General features: G+C 36.6%; 1 protein-coding gene across 1 annotated transcript in view; it reads left to right on the top strand.

Annotated features, from left to right (window-relative positions):
- Nucleotides 1-27,946, top strand: part of cux1a (cut-like homeobox 1a) — a 106,334-nt gene that overhangs the window by 67,355 nt on the left and 11,033 nt on the right. The window contains exons 13-22 of the mRNA XM_073829238.1: nt 346-397; nt 1,804-1,900; nt 3,013-3,741; nt 8,728-8,793; nt 9,801-9,902; nt 13,263-13,711; nt 15,737-16,069; nt 16,290-16,449; nt 24,087-24,365; nt 27,614-27,802. Of these exons, the coding sequence (XP_073685339.1) occupies nt 346-397; nt 1,804-1,900; nt 3,013-3,741; nt 8,728-8,793; nt 9,801-9,902; nt 13,263-13,711; nt 15,737-16,069; nt 16,290-16,449; nt 24,087-24,365; nt 27,614-27,802 (2,456 nt within the window). The remainder of the gene's footprint in view (nt 1-345; nt 398-1,803; nt 1,901-3,012; nt 3,742-8,727; nt 8,794-9,800; nt 9,903-13,262; nt 13,712-15,736; nt 16,070-16,289; nt 16,450-24,086; nt 24,366-27,613; nt 27,803-27,946) is intronic.

The raw sequence follows: 27,946 nt of genomic DNA on the forward strand, positions 1-27,946 counted from the left end.
TTTGCTGAATGTATATTGATAGCTTGTTGTCTACTCGAGGCGCATTCCACCGTAATATAATGAGTGTTTTCACCCAAAAGGCTTTTGAAAATGGCCCCGTTTAATCCATAGATAGTAGATCAGCACCGGGTAGAGTGCGGCTAGGCGCACAGGTTAATTTGGGTAACGTGATTGTAGGTGTCACAGGAATTTGCGAATTATGATACCGAACGCTGAGCCAATGCTTGTTAAGCCGAGCGGCGTTCGGTTCTTGACCTGAATCGGAAAGGGAAGGCTTCTAGATGAGTGTTTGGTTTTGTAGCACCATTATTTTAATACGTAAACACTTTCTTTTACTCTCAACAGCAACCTGAAATCAATGGAGCACAACTCATCAGATCATCACTCTTCAGTACAGGTAAGATGTCACCTGTTTAGAAATAATAAAGTTGGTTGTGTTTTTTTTCTTCCGCTAAGCATGTTTTAATTGCTCCTGATGTTTCGTAAATTCTGAATGTTATATCGTGAATTTGTTCTTGTTCATTTCTGAAACATTTATACATTTTTTTGATCTCAGATTTCTTTATTAGATTTTCTACATGGAATATCAACTCAATGAATTACAACATTAATTTTATAATTTATCCTTCAATGTTATTACTAATACTACCCCCAAAAAACACTTCCATCCCTTAACAGCCAATAACTTCCCATTGAAAATAGTTAAATAATTTAAATAAATAAATAAAAACAGGCAGAGGCAAAAGTAAAATATTAAAAAAAAAAAAAAAAAAAACATTTATACTTTTTTTACTTTAATAAATGCATGTGAAAGAGTTGATAGTGTTTTTTTTGCAGTTGTTTTATTTTCTTAATTTATTTAGTTCCTTTAACTTTCATTTGGTTTGTTTCTTCCTTAATATTCCTTGTTTCTTCTTTTCTTCATTCCTCATTTCTTCTTTCCCTTTTTATTCCCTTCCTACTCACTTCATTTAATTTCCTTTTTCAATTTTTTGTTTCCTAAACCTTTCCTGTTGTTTCTCCTTTACTTTGTTTCTTCTCCACTTTTGAAAATGTATTTCCTATATTTATTCTCTTCTTTCAATAAACTTTCCTTTTTTTATTTCTTTCTTCCAATTATTTTTTCTTTATTCTTTCTATTCACTTCCTTCCCCCCTCCATCCTTCCTTCTGCCTAACTTCTCTTCTTTCTTCTTTCTTTCCTTTCTTTCTTTTGTTATCTTAATTATTTTCTTCTAAAACTTTACGTTTGTTTCTTTTTCCTTCCTTCCTTCCTTCCTTATTTTCTTCTTCCTTCTTTCTTTCCTTTCTTATCTTAATTCTTTCCTTCTAAAACTTTGCTTTTTCCCCTTTTTCCTTACTTTTGCCTAATTTTCCTCCTTCCTTTCTCCCTTCTTCCTGGCTAATTCTTTTCTTCTAAAACTTTATATTTGTTTCTCTTTACTTCCTTCCTTCTGCCTAATTCCCCTACTTCCTTCTTTCTTTCTTTCCTTTCTTTTAATTACTTCCTTCTTTCCTTCCTTTCTGCCTTAATTTCCCTTCTTCCTTCTTTCTTTTCTTCCTCCTTTCTTTCCTCAATTCTGTCCTTATTAAACAAACCATTTGTTTCTTCATCCTTGCTTTCTTCCTTTTCTTTTCCTTTTCCTTTCCATAACTTTTCTTATGTTCTTCTTCCTTCATTTTTCTTCTTCCTGTTTACTTCCTTCCTCACTTACTTTTCTCCCTCCTTTCTGTTTCTTTACTTCCCTTCCTTTCCTATCTTCTTGCATATTTTTTTCTCACCATTTTCTGTCCTTCATTTTAGGACTCATCCAAGCCGTTAGAGATGTTGCTGACGGGGAAAGTCCATAGCCAGCTGTCAGAGAGCGCTTTGAAGCGACTGGCCAACAGTGACTTCAGTGGTAAGTTTGCACAGTATCCATCCTCTTCCGAGGAACATTACCAGCCAGTCACTGGGAAATTGTGAAGCTGCAGTTTACGCACAGGAACTGACATAATTTATTGATTACGTTTTTCCAAACCTGACTTCACCTAAAAGGCAGCTGGACATGCAACATGACCTAATAAGACTTTCAGAACTTTATGACTGTATGATTTTATTTTGCCCCAAGAAAAAAAAACAAAAAACCAAATACATATCATAACGGATCATCCTGAGAGTGACGAGTTAGGTTTAGAGGCATTTGTGTTGTTAAGGTCAGTTCATCCTTTTCTAGAGGCAGCAGCATATTACGTTTTGGTCACCTGGGGCTTGCATAAATCCTGAACGGCTTGCGGAGACCAATGTGATAATTAGGCCTTATTTCTCTTTTCCTGCTCTTTCGACCACGCTCTGTGTGTGTGAGGTTGGAAATGTCATTACAGAACACCTCTGGACACCCCTATGGAGATCATACATTTCATTTGCGTTTTAAATGTGACTTTCTATCACAAATTTTGCATTTTTAAACCTGGCATTCGCTGCTGACGGCAGTGTCGGAGAATCATGTGTGATCGTAGCATGTATCTGTCTCTGACAGCCAACAGAATTCTGTTGCGCTTTATATTGATTTTGTCACCATTGTATAAAGTGATGGTATTGTTATGGAAGTGCACACAGCAGAGGTGTATTTTGTCACGGCAAAAAGGATAACCGTACTGACACCCACAAGCCCTTGCAGTGAACAGTCCCCACAGCATGAGCAGGTAGCCCACGCACAGTTGCCTGGCCTGATATCTTTGGACATGCCTGCTAGGCTGCAGACCTCAGAGGAGATCAGTGTTAAACGTCAGCCTGTGGCACACACACATACATACACACCACAGACTTCCTTGAAGCATGCAAAGCAAATCTTTGGCAATTTGTTTCTGCTCATTTTTTTTAGAAAATAACATTAGAATTTATCTTTGTTTGATTTATAGGGAGAAAAACCTTAAAAATAAGGAAACGGAAGATATGTCTGTGCACTATTTTCAGCAGCAGTCTAAATCAGTACCTATGATTTTTCTCATCACCCTTCGGTTTGTTCTACAGGATCAGTGGGGCGGAAAAGTAAAGAAACCACAGTGGAAAACCCTCAGCGTCTTCCTGCCACTCCAGTCCCTACCACACTCCAGGGGTCCCCTCCTCCCCCCTCCCCCCAGCTTCTGATGAGGACGGGCACCGCTACCTCCGAATCTGCTGCCAGTGCCAACGGTACCCACCCTTTCTCCCCCACGGGCATCGGGCCAGACTTCTTTACCCCCGGCATGGCCAGCGTGGGCGCCACGTTCCCCCCGTTGGCTGGCAAAATGGCACTCAACTCTCTTCTTCAGAGGCAGCTCATGCAAACCATCTACACCAAAGCCCTGCAAGACCCCTCTCCAAGTTCGGTGCTCTTCGGGCCGCCCCATTACGCTACAACCAACTCTCTCTCCAGCCCCCTACCCCCTCAATCAGCGGGCAGCCCGGAGGTTAACGGCCTGGCGCCCTCTCCTAGCCAGTCGGAGGGCGCGGGCAGCACGTCGGAAGGGGAGGAAATGGACACGGCTGAGATCGCTCGCCAGGTCAAGGAGCAGCTGATCAAACACAACATCGGCCAGCGCGTGTTTGGCCATTATGTGTTGGGCCTGTCCCAAGGCTCGGTCAGTGAGATTCTGGCCCGGCCCAAACCCTGGAGCAAGTTAACTATCCGTGGCAAAGAGCCCTTTCACAAGATGAAGCACTTCCTGTCTGATGAGCAGAACATCCTGGCGCTGAGGAGCATCCAGGGCAGGCAGAGAGGTCAGTTACAGAGCTTGAGGAAACAACTTAACCTTGTTATGGCAGATGATCTCCCAACGCACGTTTATTTTCAAACATTATGCATGGGATTAAATAGTGCACAGGTAACCGCATGGTAATTCCTCTCACATGTAAGCAACATGGGCACACTGATGTTAGCAGTCTCACTTTTGGAGCACATATTTCTCTAAAAAGTCAAATCAGTTACTTTAAATAGTCAAATTTGTGCAATAACAAGAGAAGGCAGTGGTTTGCGATTTCTGTGATCCAGCTGGACTCCTTTTGGAAGCTTGTTTTTTGCCCCAGAGTAAAAAAAAAAAGGTAATTGTCAACTAAAACTTAAAATAAGAACTTGTGGGAAGTAAAGTTGCATTTGTGAGATATGAAGTCACATTTTTGAGGTGTAAAGTCATCTGCAGTGTGAGATATAAAGTAATTTTTTGAGGTATGAAGTAGCATTGTGAGGTATAAAGTCACAATTGTGAAGTTTACACAATTGTGAAGTTTACATTTTTGAGGTAAAAAGTCGTATTTATGACATAGGAAGTTTCAGTTGTGAGATATGAAGTCACATTTTTGAGGTATGAATTCATACTGTATTTGTGAGGCATAAATTTTAAGGAATGAAGCCTGGTTTTAAGATACATAGTTACAATTGTGAGATAAAGTTGTGATTTTGATGTATGAATCACAATTGTGAAGCAAAGTAGCATTTGTGAGGTGTAAAGGCATGAGATAACATTGTAGTTGTGAGATATCAAATCAGTTTTTTGAAGTCGTATTTGTGAGGTATAAAGTCATTCATGAGGTATAAAGTCATTTTTTAGTTGCAGTTGTGAGAGATGAAGTCACTTTTTGAGTTACACTGTATTTGTGAGGTATAAAGTCGCAATTTTGAGGAATTAAGTCACATTTGTTGGATAAAATGTAGCATTTGTTAGTTATTTAGTTAGTCACATTTGTGAGGTGAAAGTCACATTTCTTAGGGTTGAAGTCTTATTTATGAGGTATGAAGTCAAATCAAATCACGTTAGTGAGGTAGTTGCTATTATGAGATATAAAGTCAAGTTTGTGAGGTAAAAACTGGCAAGCAAAAGTCTTAGTTTTGAGAAATAAATTCATTTATGAGGTATAAAGTCATATTTGTGAGATAGTTGCATTTGTGATGTTAAAAGGCCAAAATTGTGAGGTAAACAGTTACATTTACAAAGTTTATTTTCACATTTGTGAGGTAAAAGTCATATTTCTGAAGTCGTATTTGTGAGGTATAAACTCACAATGTGAAATTAAATCACATTAGTAAGGTGTAAAATAATTTTTTTGAAATTAGTTTGTGAGGTAAAACTGGCAAGTAACAGTCTTAATTATGAGAAATCATTTCCCATTTGTGAGGTATAAAGTCATTTGTGAGATATAAAGTTGCATTTGTGAGGTAAAAGGGTCACATTTGTGAGGTAAAAAGGTCGCATTTGTGAGGTACAAAAAGGTTGAATTTATATATATTGAGATATAATTTCACATTTGTGAGGTATAAAGTTATTTCTGAGGTTTGTAGCTGTATTTGTCAGGTATAAAGTCACAATAATGTGAAATTAAATCACATTAATGAGGTATCTTTGTGAGGTATTTGCAATTATGAGATATGAAATCACGTTTGTGAAAAACTGCCAAGTAAAAGTCTTAATTATGAGAAATAATTTCACATTTGTGAGGTATAAAGTCATATAAAGACAAAAAGTTGTATTTGTGAGGTAAAAAAAAGTAATTTACAAGGTATAATTTCACATTTGTGAGGTAAAATTTGCATTTCTAAGGTTTGAAGTCTTTTCACAATGTGAAATTAAATCACATTAGTGAGGTATAAAATCATTTTTGTGAGGTAGCTGCAATTGAGAGACAAGAAGTCAAGTTTGTGAGGTAAAAACTGGCAAGTAAAAGTGCGTATTCTAAGAAATAAAGTCCTATTTGAAGTCATATTTGTAAGATATAATGTTGCATTTGTGAGGTAAAAAGTTTCATTTATGAGGTATACATTTGCATTCGAGGTATATGTAGCATTTCTGAGGTATAGAGTTTCAATTATGAGAAAATTAGTCACATTTCTGAGGTAAAAATTTGTTTGTGAGGTGTGAAGTTGCGGTTACCTTACAATTTTTTACTGTAGGCAAAAACAGGCTTCCATGATTCCCTTCTGATAAGCTTTAGGCTAAACTAACCCTTTTATCCACTCTGGAATGGGGCACATAACCTTTAAGATTGAGAGTCTTCAGATAACTACATGAAGCCCACAGAGACTAGATGCTAGATTCTGACGGAAACACTATCAGTGCTCAGTTGGCACAGGCGGCGTGTTGATTAGAGCTAAACTTCAGCAGTCTACCCTTTCTTTCATTTCGGTCTCAGCCTACGGGTGAAGAGGAAGTTCAGAGAGGTTTGCGAGCATTATGTTTTGCCTCAAGTCTGTGCTTCACAGCTAGAGCGAACAAATCAAGGCCGAGCCCAGCGTGAGCGAGAGTACTTGCATATGAGGGCAGTTGGCTGCGAATCCTTGAAGCCGTGTTGAGCCGAGTCTAAGTTTGTTCAGTCTAGCTGTGAGGCAGTAGTTTTGAAACAGAGCCGGAGCTGAAAAAGGCTGACTGTGCTGCCCGTGCGTCTGCACACCGGTTTGGAACGTCTTCAAGGGAGTCTGGTCTGGCTGTCTGCCTCCATAGCGTCGGCTTGTGGTCTCCCATGGGAGTATGAACTTTGTAAAAACCTTAAAACCCATTCATTCACATCAAAGACCTGGGCTAAAGGAGCACATTAACGGGGAAATAATCACTCGAGTGAGTTCTGCACAGTGCAGGTGGCTTTCTTTGAGGTCAGGCTAGGTCGATTTGTGTTTAAGCTTAACAAACTACCATTCAAAGGATATTTACATGTATCTGTCCATGTAAAGCTATTACTTTGGATTAGTACTTCTAAGTGCTCTCAAAATTGACTGTGAAGACATTCTGACAACCATTTAAGATTAGGGCTCAACAATAAGGATTTCTTTGTTACACGTTTTATTGTGGAATATAATGCTTTTCACAAGAATACATTTATATTTTTAATTTGATTTTAAAATTTAAATTTACCCAACAAAAAATATACATTTTTGTCACTTTTCGTAAAAATGACATTCTTTTTTATATTATATTGCAAATTATATTCTTATTGTTTGTGACTTTAATGTCTGTTTTTCTTGTTTTTTTGTAAATGTATGAGTTGCACTTAAAGCCTTTATGTATAATGCATTATAAAAGTAGTTTTAATACATTAATAAGCCTTTTTCACAAAAATCGGAAATTACGTCAGCGCAGGGTAAAGTCAGTTCCGCTACAGGTCTGCGCCTATTATATTAATATGCTCTTGTCTCAAATAATGCCTTTTACATTTTCTGTTTTGTCTGTTTTCCAAGTTGTTATTATATAATCAACAAAGAAACAACATTTTTACTTGTTTGTGATTTATATGGGCACTCGGACAGCTGACTCATCAATATAATATGAGCAACATAGCGCCAGCTATAGTTTCTGTTCTCAATCTCCGGTATATTTAAGCGTATTTTCTCAATTTACTCAGTCATTTCCCTCGAATCACTACATCATGGTAAATTATGACAGCATTTGACAGCATTTATATCCAAATGCACATTTTCCCAAGATTAAATTAAACAATTCTGAGTCCGGATGATGCATAAACTCAATACAGCAACGTAATCCAGATCCAAATGGAATAAAGCCATTAATTGGAGTCTTGTCTTGTTTAGTATTATATTATTTTATTATGTATATCCCTGGGCACATTATGCAACGTACATTTACACCGTAAAATGAATAATGCAAAGGAGAGCAAGTAGAAAATACAATATTACTTTAATAATAATAATAACAACATTAATAATCGCGAAAAAAATGACGTGAAGACTCATAATGCACAACCAGCACCAAATAGACAGAACGGCAAAACTCAAAACTGTACTGTATTATAAGTGCTAACATTCATAATTAAATAAACATAGTCTATGTGATGACCAGAAGCTGACACAAAATTTTAGAAAAAATGTTTGCTATTTTTAGAGTAAAACCCCGGTATATATCATAGTATCATAGTATCTATTTTGTAAAAATAGAGTTAAATTCCAGAATTTACGCGTTAAGTACGGCCACTGCTGTCACCGGAAAAACTTTTACCCTGCGAGCGCCAATCCGGAAGCCAGAAACACGGAAGTGTGAAAAAGGCTAATTATGCTTTGTAATGCACATTATAATGCATTGAACAATCTCATAAATAATTGTAATCACAATTAATACATTATAACACTTATCATTCATTGTTACACTATGAATTCTAAATTCGGCTATAATTATTTACGACAAGATCAAATGTATTATGACGCACATTATGAATAATTATAATGCATTATAGGCTTTAAGTAAAGTGTTACCTTAATTTAAATTAAAATAATATGCAAAAAAAAAAAATCCTGAAAAGCGTTGTTAGTAAACAAAACATATAAATATATTTTGGTTAAGATTGCTGAGTTTTTTGTAATTTTGAAATTGTAAAAGTACAATTTAACTTTGAAAGCTATGGATTTATTTGTACTTTTTGTTGGAAAACGATTGCATGTGGTGCAAAACTTGAATTTTTTGTTGGAAATGTTGTGATGAAGGCTAGTCATTCTCTCACAAATAGGGCTAAATATCATCTGTGTTAGCTAATATTACCTAAATAACATTAACATCTAAATCAGCAGAATTTAAATTCCAGCTGCAAGGTATTTGCTCGTCAGCGAATGTAAGATACCCTGACGCTGCAGCACTAAGACCTAAAACAAAAAAATCTCTCACACTCAGGTCATTTTTATTGTTGAGCCCTGGAGATGATTGGACAATGACAGTAGAAGTTTAGGGCTTGGTCTTACTTTATTTCTATCTTCCGCCACTTGTTTTCCAACAGAGAACCCAGGCCAGAACCTGAACAGAGTGTTTCAGGATGTTCCGAAGCGAAGAACCGGCTCGGAAGGCTCCACGCGGCCAGGTCTGTCTCACGCCTTCCCTCTCGTGTTACGGGTTTTCTGGAGTGTCAGATCCGCTGTGTCTGTATGTTTTTATTGTGCTGGTCTGTTTCTTCTCAATCTCTGGCCTGGAATCTGTTGCAAAACAAGTGAGTGAGACAGACAGGGCTGGACGAGGTGTGACTGGAATTTAAAAAGATTTCGTTCTGACTGTCGGAAGACAGCTGTTTACAATGAATACTACACCTTTGACTGCATAGATTAGTTTCAAACTGTGGAAAAAAATATTCTGTGTGAGTGTTATCAAGTCTAAACCAATGTAACTTTCCATCACGGAGGTCCTTGAGAAGTCTGTCCTGTTATTTCGTGGTCAGCTTGTGTGTATATATGTGTGTGTGTGGCAGAATCCTTCAGGCAGATCTACAGTGCCACCACATTACAACTGGTGGTTGAGTCTCCCCCAGGGTGGCGCTGTGGGTGGCTAGCCACCCCTGTGTGTGTGTGTGTGTGTGTGTGTGTGAGAGAGAGAGAGAGGGCGAGAGAGCATTACTTCCACCTCACACACACGTCCAGCTGCTCTCCTCACACACCAGTGACTCTGACCTTGCCCTGCTGCCCACTGCTCGTCGGCCACTTTCCCTCTGCCACTTTTTTCCTCTCTCACTCTCCATATTTATTATTATTGCACCGGCCTGTCTGATGATACTTCCACACATGCTCTATTGTTTCTCGTGGATTTTTCCAAATCTTACCGTCTCTTTGTTGTGGAGGACAGGAAAAGGTTTCAGTCCTTGCACAGGAAGTGCAGCTGTAGCCATGGGCAGCGCAGGTGCTGATACACACAATATTATAGACAAGCAAACGATTACTAATGGATTTTTAGTTTTGTGCCGTTGAGTTTGGTTGAGGCTTATTTTAGTGTCATGCAGAAATAGCTTCTAAAAGATTGTATATTGTGCTCCATTTCAAGACAAAATAGATCTCACAGCTACATGTCCTTCTCGTGTCTTCACAGGAAACATCACCACACGGATCCGCACGCCTGAGACCGGCTCCGACGAAGCCATCAAGTCCATCTTGGAGCAGGCCAAAAGAGAGTTACAAGTGCAGAAAGCAGGTGAGTCCTTTTCTGTCATCAGGACATCGAGGAAGGTTCAAGGCATTCACATGTGTTTTCCACTTCCCCACAGTTATGTCACTTCCTGTAGGATAGGACTCACTTTTGCCACCTGAATACGATCATTCTTGCATTCACTTATTCTAAATACACAAGGTTTTTAGACAGTACGATTTTTAAGGTTTTTTACAGTACCTACAGTACAGCAAATACAGTAAAACTTTTAAATATTTTTAGTATTTAAAATAACTGTTTTCTGTTTGAATATATTTTAAAATGTCATTTATTCCTGTGATTTCAAAGCTGAATTTATAGCATCATTACTCCAGTCACATAATTCTTTAAAAATCATTCTAATATTCTGACTTGATACTCAAAAACATTTATTATTATTTTGAAAACAGCTGAATAAAAAATGCAGGGTTGTTTGATGAATAGAAAGTTCAAAAGAACAGCATTTATCTGAAACAGAAATCTTTTGTAACATTATAAATGTCTTTATCATCACTTTTGATCATTTTAAAGCATCCTTGCTAAATAAAAGTATTAATTTCTATAATTTCTTTCCCAAAAAAAAAAAAAACAATTCAGATTAATGCTGACTTTTGGATCAAAAAATCCTGAAAAAATGTACTCAACTGTTTTAAAACTTGGTAATAATAATAACAAAAAAAAAAAATTTGAACAGCAAATCAGCATATTAGAATGATTTCTGAAGAATCATGTGACACTGAAGACTGTAGTAATGATGCTGAAAATTCAGCTTTGATCACAGGAATAAATTATATTCAAGTAGAAAACCGTTATTTTAAATAGTGCAAATATTTAAAAATTGTACTGTTTATGCTGTACTTTGGACAAATATTTACAGGCTTGGTGAGCAGAAGAGACTTCTTCAAAAAACATTAAAAATTCTACTGTTCAAAAACTTTTGACTGGTAGTGCAAGTCAAGTTTTCTGTTGTAGAATTGATTGTGGTGTCATCATACTAACATAGTACACTGCTGTTCAAAAGTTAATATTTTATTCAGCAAGGATGCATTAAATTGATCAAAAGTGACAGTAAAAACTTTTGTATTTCTATTTCAAATGAATGCTGTTCTTTTAAACCTTCGATTCATCAAAGAATCTTGAAAAAATGTTTTCGTTTTTGCAAATGCACAATTGTTTTCACCATTGATAATAATGTATTTTTAAGTAGCAAATCTGCATATTAGAATGATTTCTGAAGGATCATATGACACTGAAGAATAAAATGAATAATTGTAATATTTCACAGTATTACTGTTTTTACAGTCTTTTTGATTAAGTAAATGCAGCAAAAAATTAAATTGACCCCATACTTTTGAATAATAGTGTATGTTGGCTAAAACTGTAGTTGCAATGCATATCTTTGCACAGGAACTGTCTAAAACAAATGATTATGTCAGTCACTAACATACTGAGTCGTATCCCCCCTGTTTTGAGTGTTTAAATTCCCTCCCTTTACCTTTTCCTGTCCAAGCTTGTGTAACGGAATTAATCTAACTGTCTCTTCCCCACCTGCCACTGCAGACGGCGTGGGGGAGAGGCAACGGCGATCAGGTTACCACAGAGGGTCGGGCAGCTATTTCCAAATATATGCACACAGTCTAAGACTTGGTGAGGTTTTGTGCTGTCTGTTGAAAGTTTTCCCCCCAAGATTTTCCCCCCACGCCAAGAGCGCTACTGCTTCCAATGAACTTCTCACTGTCATAAATCAGTCTGAGTCATGGGGATTTATGGCCGATGTATGTTTTATATATATATATACATCAATAAAAAAAAAAACATGTACACGTGTTGAGAAACCTTTTACGGTCTAACTCACAGAAAACAGACGTCTTTGTTTAACTTCATTATTTGACTATAACACATAATATTGATATATCACATGTCACATTAAACTCCAAATTTATTCTGAAATGTTATTGGGTAGCACAGGGCAGCAATCTCTTATTGGCATCCTTTAAAGGAATAGTTCACCTAAAACAGAAATTCGTCATCATTTACTTACCCTCATGTTTTTGCAAACCTGACTCATTCTTCTTTGGAAGACACAAAAAAAAATGTTTCGGAGAATGTTCAGGCTGCTCTTTTCCATATTATTTATGTGATTGAAGGCTTTCAAGCTCCAAAATTGACAAAAAAGATCATAACAGCAGTGTTAACAAACAAAAAGACCAATGTTTTGTAATCTTATTGTACACTTTTTTTTTTAAAGCCATAACATTCTTCAAAATGTCCAACTTTTGTGTTCCACAGAAAGGGTTTGGAAAACATGAGGATTAAAGGAGAAGTTCACTTCCAAAACAGAAATTTACAGATAATTTACTCACCCCCTTGTCATTCAAGATGTTCATATCTTTCTTTCCTCAGTCGATAAGAAATGTTTTTTAAAGGAAAACATTTCACGATTTCTCTCCATATAGTGAACTTCAATGGTGCCCGCGAGTTTGAACTTCCAAAATGCAGTTTAATTGCAGCTTCAAAGGGCTTTAAACAATCCCAGCCGAGAAAGAAGGGTCTTATCTAGCAAAATGATCGGCCATTTTCTAAAAAAACAAAAAAACAAAAACAATTTATATACTTTTTAACCTCAAATGCTCGTCTTGTCCAGCTCTGCGCAAACTCTGGGTCAAAACAGTTAGGGATGGTCGAAAAACTCCCATCTCATTTTCTTTTCCAACTTCAAAATCGTCTTTCATCGCTGTGCCTTTTTTGTAAAGGGTGTTTGATCTTCTATGCACATTTACTTTGTAAACACTGGGTCGGTACTTCTGCAGCGATGTAGGACTATTTTGAAGTTGGAGAAGAAAATGAGATGGGAGTTTTTCCGACATACCCTAACTGTCATGAACCGGAATACACAGAGTACATGCAGAGCTAGACAAGATGAGCATTTGAGGTTAAAAAGTATATAAATTGTCAATTTGTTTAGAAAATGACCAATCGTTTCACTAGATACGACCCTTCTTCCTTGGTCGGGATTGTTTAGAACCCTTTGAAGCTGTATTTAAACTACATTTTGGAAGGTCAAACTCGGGGGCACCATAGAAGTCCACTAAATGTTAAGAAAACGTGATATGGTTTCCTCAAAAAACATAATTTCTTATCGACTGAAGAAAGAAAGACATGAACATCTTGGATGACAAGGGGGTGAGGAAATTATCTGTAAATTTTTGTTTTGGAAGTGAACTTCTCCTTTAAGTAAATAATGCCAGAATTGTTCTTTTTGTGTATGCTATTCCTTTAAGTTCCTCTTTTTTTCAGTAAAAAAATATGGTAATGTGTTAATGAAATAGATTGTGACCACTTACATGTTGTTTTCTGTTCCTGCAGTTGAGAGTTCGCAGCCTCCGTCCTCCTCCAGCAACTCCGACGAGAACATTCGTTCCATCCTCGAGCAGGCTCGGAGGGAGATGGAGGCCCAGCAGGTGGCTCTGGAGCCCGTACTGAAGGCCAACTCGATGGTCCCGACCGATCTCTCGCTCCTGGGCTCCCCGCTCTCCGCCCTCCCCTACACCCCTATTGCTCAGTCTCTGAAGAAGCCCTCCACCTCTCCTCTCTTGGACTTCCACAGTGGGGTGAAGAAGGAGATGGGTGAGGTGGCCGTCTCAGATGTGGGAATGGACGGAGTGCCCAAACTCGGACGTCTCTCTGAGAGTGGAGGAGGTTTGGGTGGGGGTTCTTGGAGGGAGCATTGGTGGAGCACAGGTCTCTCTGAGCGTCGTGGAACTGGGCAGCCCTCCATTAGCGAAGATGCACACAGCCAGGAGGACAGCAAGGAGGTATAGTGCATTATTTATCATTTTTTGATGCCACATACCCCCATATACCCACAGTATTACCCAGTCAAAAGTTTTTGAACAGTAAGATTTTTCATGTTTTTCACGTACAGTAAAATTGTGTAAAATAACAGTTTTCTATTCAAATGTAATTTAAAGCTGAATTTTTAGCATCATTATTCCAGTCACATGATCCTTCAGAAATCATTCTAATATTCTGATTTGCTGCTCAAAAAACATGTATTATTATTATGTTGAAAACAGCTGAGTAGAATTTTTTTTTCAGGTTTCAGAAATCTTTTTTAACATTATAAATGCCTCTATCGTGAATTTAACAATTTAAAGCATCCTTGCTAAATAAAAGTATTAATTTCTTTCCCCAAAAAAATAAAATAAAGATTTTATTTGATTTTTTTTATTGATTTATTTATTTTAATTACTCAACTTACTTAAATAATTATTGATTTATCTTTACACTATTTTTTCACTAATATTTTTCTATTTTTAAATTAAGTAATTCATTTATTTTATTATTGATTTGTTTTTACACTATTTTCTATGGCACCCTTTGACACCCTGCAAAAACATTTTTACTTTTTAATTTTTATTACAATTAATGAATTGATTAATTATTGTAATTGTGATTAATCTAATGATTTCTTTAGAAATAAGAATGAAACTCTAATAATGTTGAATTTGGTATATTTTATGTATTTATTTTATTTTATTTTTTTAATTGATCAATTAATTTATTTATTTCATTATTAATGTTTACACAATTTTCTACAAAAAAAATTTCTGCGGACCCCTAGCACACTTTTGGCACCATGCAAAAACATTTGTAAAAGTTTAACAATTATAATCTGTTAATAAAAATTTACACTTGGCAGTAGAATAAACAATTATGATTAATTATTGTAATAATTGTGAGAATGACACTAAATTTTTTTTAATTTGGTTTTATTTTATTTATTTATTTATTATTTTAATTAAAGGTTGTATCAGCGATTTCTAGCCTGAAACATAAAGTGTCAAATTCAGCTGACCTTTCATCACGATCCGCTCGCTGCCTGCCCCATAAATTGTCTGTGAAAAAAACGCGTCTCTCTGGTCAGCCTAGGGTCCGAGATATGCCAAAAAAACAATCGGCACTACCAACCTTTCCACAGATAAACAAACAGTGTTCCAACCAATCAGCATCAGGGGTTTGGTGTTGTGGACTTTCGCTCCGCCTCCCTCACATCCCTGCACCAGTAGGAAAGTCCACAACACCAAACCCCTGATGCTGATTGGTTGGAACACTGTTTGTTTATCTGTGGAAAGGTTGGTAGTGCCGATTGTTTTTTTGGCATATCTCGGACCCTAGGCTGACCAGAGAGACGCGGTTTTTTCACAGACAATTTATGGGGCAAGCAGCGAGCGGATCGTGATGAAAGGTCAGCTGAAATTGACACTTTATGTTTTAGGCTAGAAATGGCTGATACAACCTTTAATCAATTAGTTTATTTATTTAGTTATTGATCTATTTTTACACAATTTTTCTACTAATATTTTGGTAGCACTTTATTTTACAGTCCTGTTCCTCATGTACATACTATGTACTTATTAATGTAATTACAGTAACTAGGTAATAACTATGTACTAACTCTGAACCTACCTCTAAACCTAACCCTACCCCATGTAGTTACCTTATATTACAGTACTTTCTTAGATAAGTACACTTTGAATACATGTAAGTACACATACTGGAAAATAAAGTGCAACCAATGTTTTCTGTGGCACCCGTTGACACCCTGCGAAAAAACCTCTGCCCTAGCAACTGCGCAGCAAAATGCTAGCAACCACCCTAACATCTCTAGTGCATACATAGAATGTCACTTCATTCATAAGCTCTATATTTACTTGACATGAGTCCAGTCAGAACAGTTTCGCCCTTGCACACTAGAATAGCCCACTTCCCCCTTCTTAAGCCACATGCAGTTTCCTTATATGGCTAACCCCAACTTTGTGACTCTTTGCCTCCACCAGAAGCTCCCTCGGCTGGGCAGCACTGCGCCCGTGGCTCCTGCTTCCTCTCTGGATTACTGGAAAGACTGGCCCAGCTCAGAGTCCCCATACTCCCAGAGCTCTGAGCTCAGCCTGCAGATGCCTAGCGGCAGCGAGACCCCCCAAAGCAGCCCACTGCCTTCCTCCTCGCCTTTACTGTCTCTCCCCAAAGTCGCCAAACCCGTGGTGCCCCCGCTCACACCTGAGCAGTACGAGTACTACATGTACCAGGAAGTGGACACTGTCGATCTCACGCAGCAGGTCAAAGACAAACTAGCCAAGAATGGCATCTGCCAGCGGATCTTCGGCGAGAAGGTCAGTGCTTTGCGCATCAGAAATGAAATTATTTGAGCGCTTGCGTGTCGGTTTCGTTTTTATACTGCATGCAAATGTATGAGTTTGTAATACCAGCTGCATCTTTCTTCTTATTGCATCATGAAATTTCTTCATATTTGTTTCAGAGCTGTTTTTCTCTGAATCTGATGTACCATATCTCCTGTGTGTGTGTGTCTCTGTGTTTGTGTGCGGGTTGCAGGTGCTAGGCCTCTCTCAGGGGAGTGTGAGTGACATGCTCTCCCGGCCGAAGCACTGGAGCAAGCTCACGCAGAAAGGAAGAGAGCCGTTTATACGCATGCAGTTATGGCTGAATGGAGAGCTGGGCCAGGCGCTGCTGCCAATGCCTGGACAGACACAAGGTAACACCAGACACTGTTTACCATCACACACTTATATGTAGACGTCATCTATACAGAGAAACGTGCGTAGTGGCTCAAGACGGATGTGAAAGAACTTCTCGTTTCTGATGTGGCTTTGGTTTCTCGGTTTCACTCCTCACATCCTGAGCTGCCATCAAAGCCACCATTCATTCGGCTTTCTTATCATTTGGCATGGGCGTTTGAGAATGCAAAACTCTCCCTCCTGTCTCTTTCTCGCCAAACACATCCGCTTCTCCTCACCAGAGTTAGATTACTCTTGAATATCTAACACTGAAAACATCTAATGTTGAGATCGCCCATTTGATCCAGTCATTTCTGTGCTTGCTTTCTTGATGAATATCTTGTTTCATTCTGACTTTAACAGATGGCTCATAATATCTGTCTGATTAATATAGCGCACTCTGAGATGCAGTTTAAAAAAGTGAAGAAAAACAACATTTCCTGAAAAAGCTAACGGCTGCATTCCTTTAATGGTTTGACTGATATTGGTTTTAGCCTGGCTTGAATAAATAACCGAGGGCGAACCAAATCTCAGTGTAATTCTTCAGTAGTTCAGCCAGCTGTACCTCGCTTGGCCTTACGGTGGGAGAATTTAAATTACTCACGACTAAATGAATACAGGATCATACTGTTGTGTTGACCCACTTTTAATGTGCAATCATTATCTTAGGACAACAGCGTTCTGGTGATCGATCTCAGATGTTTATTAAAGCGCTACGTAATTATAAGTGGTCATACTTGGGGTTAAGCATTTAAACAAGCCTCTAAATCTCAGGATGTTATTGTTTTGCAGTTCAAGGCCTTTTTAAACCCCGTTATGCCGTTTATTAGCAGTCATCAATTTTTATATTTCCATTGACCTGGATTTCAAGGAAAGGCATTGGGGGGTTGGGTTAAATCGGTGTTGTGTAGATAGGGAGGGGTGGGGGTTTGTCTCACAGGGGCCATCCAGAAAAGGCCCCCTGGGCTCTCTCAAGGGTCTCCTTGAGCTGTTGTAATCAATTAGCCCATCAGCGGCGGGATATATGATAATTACCCGCCTCTCCTCCTCTGTGACTGGCTGCCGAGCGCACCATCATGCTCCAGTGGCTGATTAATATGCAAATAATCAGCCGATGGAATGATAAATGGGAGTCAAGCTGTGCGTGTGAGTGCGAGGCCGATTATGATGAATAGCACTTGCTGGCTGTCCTACTTAAAGAAGGCTTTCTCTGTCATTTTTACCACAAATTAAGCCGAGTAATATGTACATTATAACTGCGAGTTAACTGGGGAAGCAATAGGTGGGGATGAAAAGGAATAGGAAATGGTTAACTTTGAAAACGAGGCTGTTAGCTTAATCAGAAGTGTTAATGTCATACAGCTTTCTTGTTTAATCCAAAACGTGGATAATTTAAATGGGCTTTGATATTACGATGGATTTAAATGCACACCGGGACAAAAATGCAAGATCATTGTCATTTTATTTGATTATTAAAAATGAATAGTTTTGTTTTTATTTTTAGTTATATTATATTGTGCATAATGCATGATATTATTCATTTAGGATTTTTTTTTTACTTTTAGTTTTTATATTTAGTTATATATATATATATATATATATATATATATAGTTATTTAGTATATTATATTGTCACAGTATATCTGAATTATAACATTTTCATATTTTAATGTGTTCAGTGTTTTTAAACACACTTCAAAACATATGCAGGATAATTTTAATTTTGTTTATTTTAATTTTATTCTTTTTATTTTATTTTTTTATATTTAGTAATATTATATTGTAACATTATAATTATATCTGAATTATAACAGTTTAATAATTTTAATGTGTTCAGTGCTTTTAAACACACCAAGACAAAAATGCAGGATGACTGTAATTTCGAAAAATATTTTTTTGTTGTCTTTTTTTAGTTTGGCTTAGTTTTTATATTTAGTTATATTATATTATATTGTACCATTAGAATTATATCTGAATTATAACAATTTGATCATTTTAATATGTTCGGTGTTTTTTAACACGCACCAAGACAGAAACACAGGATCATTGTAATTTTGAAAATTATTTTATTTTATTTTAGTTTAGTTTTTATATTTAGTTATATTATATTATAACATTATAATTATATCCGAGTTATGACATTTTCATAATTTTAATCTTCAGTGTTTTTAAACGTACACCAAGACAAAAATGCAGGATAATTGTAATTTAAAAAAATTAAATTTATTGTTATTTTAGTTTAGTTTAGTTTTTATAAATGGCTGTATCATATTATAGGCTATTGTAACATTATAATTATATCTGACTTATAGCCTTTTGATCATTTTAATGTGTTCAGTGTTTTTAAACACACACCAAGATTAAAACCCAGGAAAATTGTAATTTCGAAAATTAATTTTGTTATTTTTAGTTTAGTTTAGTTTTTATATTTAGTTATATTATATTGTAACATTATAATTATATCTGAATTATAACATTTTGATCATTTTAATGTGTCCTAGTTAAATAAAAGTATTGTTTTCCTTTAAAAAAAAAAAAAAGGTACTGACCCAAATTTTTGAACCATAGTATCTATAATGTAATATAAAATAATATAATTGTATTATGAATAAAATAAACTCATTTTTTAATTTTAATTGTATTTTTTACTTCTTATTTTGTCTTAAATAGTAACCTTGGCATAAGGATATATGTTGGCACACACATTCATGCGGTGACGTGCCAGTGTGGATAGTTGGGGCGAAAGTGTGTTTAAATGAACTGGCCAGGCTTGACCGATTTGGTAGATAATCTGAACAGCAGGCACCATAATGGCCCGAGCTTTAGACGTCTGTAATGGGTTTCTTTCTTCCAGCTGCCCTGTTCTGTGCCTCACAGCTTTCAGCACGGAGCACTTAGCACTGAGCTAATGCACCTCAACGAAAAAAAAAACTGCAACTGCAAATGGTGGCAGGGCACAGGAAGGAGCCCGATGTGGATTTAAAACAGGATGTTTTTGATGACTCAGATTGATTTAGGTCAAACAATTTATATATGCTGATTTATAAGAAGAAGGGAGCTGGTCATTTCTTAAAGCAAAACGAATATGTCACTGGATAATGAAACTTACAATTGTCATTGTTTACTCACACTCATGTTGATCCCAAACTGGTATGACTGACTTTCTTTTGTCTCCACTCCATATTCACAGTAACTGCACAGGAAATATTACATGCTTCAAAATTGTACTCTAAAGGTGCTGAAGAAAATTCATACTGGTTTAGACTAAGTAGTTTTGGGTAAATGATCTCTTTCAGATAATCCATGTGGGAAAATTAAAGGAAAAAGTAACTAAAAAGCCTAAATAGATAGATGAACACCACACAAGGTTCTTCCTGTTCGCTGTCTGTTGTCCTCTAGCAAGTGTCCTGTATATTGCCTGTCCTTACTGACCCTCATTAGGACGACACACTCAACCGGGCTAAAACAAGCTCTCCTCCAGGGTTTGTGTGTGTGTGTGTGTGTGTGTGTATGTGTATGCATAGGTGTGTGTATGTGTGTGTGTGCGAGTTGAAGAGCACTCCATGACCCCTCATCAGTCTCTGCAGATCCTCTCCTCTGAATGTCAGTCTGTCCTTGCGATCGTCCAATCAGAACCCAGTTAAGATTAGCCTCTGCTATAGTTTGGGAAAGCCTCGATCAGATGTTTTCAGACGCGATTAGTTTAAACTTGTTGTGCTTCAAAATTAGGGCCGATTTTGGCTTTTGGCTCAATATTTTCATTGTGAAATATTATTACTATTTAAAATAACTGTTTTCCATTTTAGTCTGTGACGCCAAAGCTGAATTGTAAAATTAACATTCTAAATGCTTTCACTGTCACTTTAGATCAGTTGAATGCGTCCTTGCTGAATAAAAGTATTAATTTCTTTAAAATCCTTCTTCCTTAAAGGCACAGTACACCCAAAAATGACAATTCTGTCATTAATTATTCACCCTCATGTCGTTCCAAACCAAGAACTTCGTTCATCTTCAGAACTCAAATTAAGGTAATTTTGATGAAATCTGCAGTCTTAGTCATTGTCTTTTGACTAAAATGCCATTTAGTTTTAGTCATATTTTAGTCATTTAACAGTCATTTCATCTAAATATAATAAGATTTTAGTTGACTAAATCTTAGATTTAGTGGGCTAAAATCTAATGAGTTTGTTTACAGTGTAATGCATTTATTAAGCATTTATTTAAAATTACTCATTGTACAGGTTTGATATTAAGATTTTATCATGATAAACACAGATTAAACTGCTGTGACACGCAACATGCCTTTATATTAAAATTAAATGAAACCACTTCTCATAAAGAAACAATGAATCTTCTTTTCAATGAATTACCAGGGGTTAAATAGGCTAATTATACATTCTTTATAACAACTTGTTTACCACATTCTTCATTATTTCAAGCACACATACTTATTTATATAAATAAATTTAGATTCATCTTTATTAGGACTACTAAAGTGATTCAGTCAAGAGCAGTGAGTGCTTTTCTGTCTTTCTTGCTTGATTAACATCAATGCCACAGACAATAGCAACTAAATTAGGCTGCTGTCCCTTTAAAAATGAATGCACGGCTGCAATGTACTGTTACACATCAGGCATTCTCCCAACTGTTTACGTTCACATAAGACATGTGTGAGAGGTGCTGCTTGGGTGTCTGCGCTCAGAAAACCGGACCAAATTTATCCATATGTCTGCTCTTCTCTGACTCCCAAATATTGACATTTTTAACGTTTTATGAGACATGCAGCAAATGTATGCTAGCTTATGTCCAGCCGGATAGATCACTATGATCAGGGGCGTCAGACAGGGGGTAATCATGGAACAAGTTAAGGCGAGGAGGGCCCAGAATTCCTAGTGATGCCCTTGACTATGATACAGTTCAAATGTACGCATCTAAAGACCCATTTACACCAAGAACGATAACTAACTTTAAATATAATGTTCTAAAAAAATTCGTTTCAAATTTAAGAGAATAGCAGAGTTCACACCAGGACTATAACAACAACGATACAGGGGAACGATCTTTAACATGTCCTTCATTAACATATTTGTCTAATTTTTCGTTGACGAAAATGTCAACCGATTTTCGTCATAGTTTTTGTCGTTCAAAACGAGTTTTTGTTTCATTATTGCCTCGTTTCGTCTGTGAAAAAATGTCATTTCGTCAACTAAGTTAACACTAAACGCAACTGACACAGAAAGGAAGTATGGACTTTAAAATAGATTAAAATAGTCCATGTGTAATCAGTGGTTCAACCTTAAAGTTATGAAGCTACAAAAATACTTTTTGTGCGCAAAGAAAACAAAAATAACGTCTTTACTTAACAATTACAGTTTTTGACACGCGTTAATGAGAGTACCACAACACATTCTCATAGCTTTGTAAAATTATGGTTGAACCACTGATGTCACATGGACTACTTTAAAAATGTCCTTACTAGCTTTCTGGGCCTTGAATGTGTCAGTTGCTGTTGCTGTCTATGCAGGGTCAAAAAGCTCTTGGATTTCATCAAAAATATCCTAATTTGTGTTCCAAAGATGAACAAAGCTCTTACAGGTTTGGAATGACATGAGGGTGAGTAATTAATTTTAAAAATTTCATTTTTGTGTGAACTATCCCTTTAAACATTTGACTGCGCTGTATTTTAAGGTTTCAGAACGTCTCGATCAGATGTTTTCGGACCCGTTCGGTTTAAACCTGTTGTGTGCGTATGAGACTCAATCCCATCATGCATCGAAATTAGGGCTGGACAGATGTAGGCTTTCACGTTTGTGCCGCTTATTCCGGCTCTGCATGTGTGTGCGCTCGGCCACACGCGTAGCTGCATTAACCAGCTGTGTGTCCAGATGTGGCTGCCCCTCCTGTCCTCTTTATCACACGCATACGCACTGGTTACTTGCAGCATGTCACAGGAACATCCTGTCATTCCCGCTCGTGTCCCTAAAACACCTCCTACCTCCCTCACTCCCCTCCCACACACACACACACATACACATACACACAGACCATGCCGCCAGTCAAACTGTCACCAGGCTGTGCGTGGTCTTGCTGCAGATCTGATATGACTGCCTGCTCCCCGCCTTGAGCGCCCTGCTCTCTGTTTGCCGTGTCCCCCAGCTCGGCAGGCAGCTAATCCAAACTGACGCTCCCTCCCGATGCTCTCTTCACCACCAGCACTGCACTGCACTGCCACAGCCAACGAATCAGAGAGTCGAGCTGGAATACAGGGGTAGAGGAAGATGGGAAATGAAAGGGAAGATTATTAGAGAGAGTGTTGGATGCTTGATGTCTGCGCATTAAAGGAATGTCTGCTTGTTAAATGAAAAAAATCAAAAATCGGTCATTATTTAATTGCGCTTATGTCATTGCGAATGTATGACTTTCTATTTTGCTTTAAACACAAATTGTGCAGTTTTTTTTTTTCTTTTTTCTTTTTTTTGTTTGTGGATGAGATTACAATTTAAGCTCTCACAGTTTTTTCCTCACAGTTGTACTTCAACAATTATCCGATTACACAATTATATACACTACCAGTCAAAAGTTTTTAAAGATTTTTAATGTTTTTTTAAAGATAATAATAATGAAAATAATAATAATAAAAATAAATGTTTCTTGAACAGCAAATCAGCATATTAGAATGATTTCTGAAGACTGGAGTAATAATGCTGAAAATTTAGCTTCGATCACAGGAATAAATTACATTTTAAAATATATTCAAATAGAAAACAGTTATTTTAAATAGTAAAAATCTTTCAAAATTGTACCGTTTTTGCTGTACTTTGGATCAAATAATTGCAGTCTTGGTAAGCAGAAGAAACTTCTTTAAAAATCTTAGTGTTTAAAAACTTTTGACTGGTAGTGTATTTTGAAACCATGCTTTTTTAAGCTCTCTAAGGCTTCATTTATACAGTAAAAGGGTAATATTTTTAATAGTAAATTAATATGCTTAATATTTTTGGTGGAATCTGATAGTTCTAAAGAACAGCATTCATTTCAAATAGAAATTTAGTAACATTATTAAAGCATTTACTGTCACTTTTGAACAATTTAGTGCAGGCTTTTTAAATAAGTGTTAATTAAAAATAGAAAACTGTATTGATCCCACCTTTGAATGAATGTAATTTCAGTCTTGCAGCTTGAAGATTCTTCCAAAAAAATAAAAATAAAAATAAAATAAAAATAAAACATACAGGTTTGGAATCACATGAGGGTAGGTAAATGTTGACAGAATTTTTGTGAACTATCCCTTTAAACCCAGAAATAAACCTTGTTTGAGGAGCTACCGTGGTATAGACCATATTAATTCTCATGCCTCTCTTCCTCGTTAATTTATTTGTCTCATTATGCTTCAGAGAAGCTGTGACTTGGCGTGACATGATGCATCTGTCACTGTCCATCACTTCCTGTTGCTGAGCAGGAAGACCTTGTTTGGGGGTTACGGTTTCATTGGCTACCCGCTCCATATTTAGACTGGTCTTCATTCGGGCCTTCTGTCGATAAGCAATGCCCAGGCAGCAGACGAGGTCACGTGCTGCATTGGCGCGACGTCTTAATTCTGTTCCTCTCGTTTCTATAGAGATTACTCCGAAGACCTCAGCCAGCTGCAGTCCTGCCCCAGAATCCCCTCTGAGTTCGGCCGAGGAGTCCGTTAAAAGCCAGCAGGAGGAGCAGATGTGCCGAGCGTCCATCCAGGAGCCCAGCGAAACTTCCGAGTCCCAGCCCGGCACGCCTCTACCGTTACCTCTGCCGGGACACTCGGGTCTCAGCATACAAGAAATGGTAGCAATGTCGGCCGAGCTGGACACCTACGCCATCACTAAGAAAGTTAAAGAAGTTCTGACAGATAACAACCTCGGTGAGTGTGTTAAAAACAAAAAACAGCGCTGGCCAATGTACCCCAGAGAACGAAATATGGACTAGCTGCAATCTACTCTTAATTTCAAGCAGTTCAACTAAAATCAAGCTATGAAAAAGTAGTTACCTACACTATAGAATTGATCATTGTTGAGTACTGGAACATTATACTGTTTATGTTTTTACTATTAGGTTTTGGTATGTTTTTGATGCTATGTTTTGTTAACTTAATTAGTATTTTTTATATAAAAATAATATAATATAAATAAATAATTATTAATAATTTATATAATCATATAATTTATATTTAAATAATATTTATTTATAAATAAATAATATACGCTACCAGTCAAAAGTTATTGAACAGTAAGATATTTAATTTTTTTTTAAAGAAGTCTTTTCTGCTCAGCAGGCCTGCATTTATTTGATCCAAAGCAAAACAGTAAAATTTTAAAATATTTTTACTATTTAAAATAACTGCTTTCTATTTGAATATATTTTAAAATGTGATTAATTTCTGTGGTCAAATCTAAATTTTCAGCATTAGAAATCATTTCTTCAGAAATAAGAAAATCAGAAACTTTTATTATTATTATTATTATTATTATTATTATTATCAATAATTATTGAGTCTATTGAGATTATTTGATAAATAGAAAGATTTGCATTTTTTTGGGAATTAAATTATAGAAATTAATACTTTTATTTAGCAAAGATGCTCTAAATTGTAATGTTACAAAAGATCTTTATTTCAGATAAATGCTGTTCTTCTGAACTTTCTGTTCATCAGTGAAACCTGAAAGAATTCGATTAATAATAATAAATGTTTTCAAACATTCAAATCAGAATATTAGAATGATTACTGAAGGATCATGTGACTGGAGTAATGATGCTAAAAATTCAGCTTTGAAATCACAGGAATAAATTACATTTTAAGATATATTCAAATAGAAAGCAGATATTTTAAATAGAAAAAATATTTCAGAATTTTACTGTTTTGCTGTACTTTGGATCAAATAAAGACTTCTTTAAAAAGCATTAAAAATCTTACTGTTCAAAATAATATATTAAAAAATATATTATTATTATTATTAACTCAATATAATAACTAAACTAAAAATATAAAGAATTAATATTTAAAAATGTTAATGTAAATTTGATCTATTTATTTATTTATTTATTTGCTCACACTTATTTGCTTCACCCGATCACAAACCATAGTAATGTTTGATTTCCAAGGTTTTTTTTTTCTTTTGAGTCAGTTCATTCAAATCAGTCAAACTGCTTCCCAAATGGTCTGAATTATTCATTTGTGATTTAGTTGAAGTCATTTTATTAAACTCCTTATCTAGCAAACCACAATGAACTGGAAATGTCCAAAAATGTGCAAACTCTGAGTCTAAATGAACTAATTTGCTAAATGAATCGACTTCTGAATGCTGCTTTCTATTATTCCATAAATTTTACTCATATAGTACATGATGTTTTGTCCTAGAGAGACAATACTTATAATAATGTCTCTCCACATGAGAGGACAGGTGGAGGACAGGTTGGCCCTGCTTTAGCTCTTAATGGCCGTCCACTACGACTGTCTCGATGTCCCTGCCATAATTAATGAGAGGTCGAACGAAAATGTCACACTGGACACGGCTACTTTCTCCTTCACCGTTTGTTTAAACTCGCACCATCCGTTGTCCTCGTGCTCGAAAAAGAGAATTGGCCAAAAACACCAGCACTTTCTCTTTGTGAACTTTGTGTTCACACTTTCTTCTTTTAAAGTCATGTGATCACACACAATATAACAAAGGAGAATGCGGATGTATCGCACCGCCGATACCTCAGTGTGAGACTGTGACAGTCTCTTTCATCTCGCAGATTCTCATTTCCCGACGCGATTTTTGTCTCGGGAGCAACAAAGATTTGTTGTGCTCTGTAGTGGTATTGACCTGTATAAAGTGCAGAATGTAAAGACAGCTGTGTTGATATGAGTCTGCGGGGAGAGAGAGAAGTAATCTTCTGGGATCGCAGGCTTTTGTTTTACTCTGGGGAACATTTCCTTTTTGAACATAGACTGATCGCAGTTATTGTCAAGAGGATTCAGGTGCCTTTTATTTGGAGGAAAAAAAAAATCGTTGAAAGCTTAAGCGGCCGTTGAAAACTGTTTGAAAGCACCTTGTCTTAAAGGTGGAGGTTAAAAGCGAAACCAGCAGAGCTTGTTTGATCACACTTTGATGCCATAGCACAATAAAAACATGTTCTTACGAACCCTTTGTTTATTTAATAATAATATTGGCCCAAAATAAATGAAGTGTATCTGCAGTGGCCTCAAAACAGGTATAACAAAATATAAATCCAAGTGGCATTTTGGCAACAAGCTCTTATGAAGTTTTCTTGAGGAATACAATTGTTTGTGTTTGCTTTTCGAACCATGAAAGCAGATTAAAAGCACCTTTTCTTTAAGGTGGAGCAAAATCATCAGGGTTTGGTTGATCAAACTTGATCCCACAATACAATAAAAGCATGTTCCTAGATGTTTATGTTTTGTTAAATAATAATATTGGCCCAACATAAATTAAATGTATCTACATTGGCCTCAAAATGTATTTTTAGGCCACTTGAAGAAATAGTTCACCTAAAAATGAAAATTCTGCCTTAAGTTACTCACCCTCATGTCGTTCCAAACCTGTAAGACCTTTGTTTATCTTCGAAACACAAGTTAAGATATTTTTGATGAAATCAGAGAGCTTTCTGACCCTGCATAGACAGCAGAGTAAGTACCACATCTGAAGGCTCAAGGCCTAGAAAGGTAATAAGGACTTCGTTTAAATAGTCCATGTGTGGTTCAACCTTATTTTTATAAAGCTGCAGGAATACTTTTTGTGCAAAGAAAACAAAAACGGGGTCAGAAAGCTCTTGGATTTCTTAAAAAATATCTTCATTTGTGTTTTTAAGATGAACGAAGGTCTTAAGGGTTTGGAACAACATGAGGGTGAGTAATTAATGACAGAATTTTAATTTTTGGGTGAACTATCCCTTTAAGACACAGTTAGGATAACAAAATATCAAACCAAGTGGATTTTTTTAGTATAGCACAAAATACTTCAAGTAAAATGTTTTACAAAAATAAGTTTGTTAATAATAAAACAGTATCTTGTTTAATATTAAGACAAGCATTTGGACTGTTTCAGATTGTTCAACGTTGAGTCAGATAAAGTTTTCTTGACGAATGTGATTTTGTTTGCGCTACAGGCCAGCGTCTGTTTGGCGAGAGCATCCTGGGTTTGACGCAGGGCTCCGTGTCTGATCTGCTGGCTCGGCCCAAGCCTTGGCACAAGCTCAGTTTGAAGGGTCGGGAGCCGTTCGTGCGCATGCAGCTGTGGCTGAGTGACCCGCGGAACGTGGAGAAGCTCATGGACATGAAGCGGATGGAAAAGAAAGGTAATCTCCCTCCTCGAAAGGCATCTGCCGCCGTCTGGCCGCACACCAACAAACACCTGTTTGCAATTGTCTGTGTTGTTTCAGAATGTTTTTATTTCAGTGTTTATTAAAGTGCTTCACAGTTTGTTCAGTGTCGGCTTAGTT

Source organism: Garra rufa, chromosome 23 (assembly GCF_049309525.1).
Source record: "Garra rufa chromosome 23, GarRuf1.0, whole genome shotgun sequence".
NCBI classification, from domain to species: domain Eukaryota; kingdom Metazoa; phylum Chordata; class Actinopteri; order Cypriniformes; family Cyprinidae; genus Garra; species Garra rufa.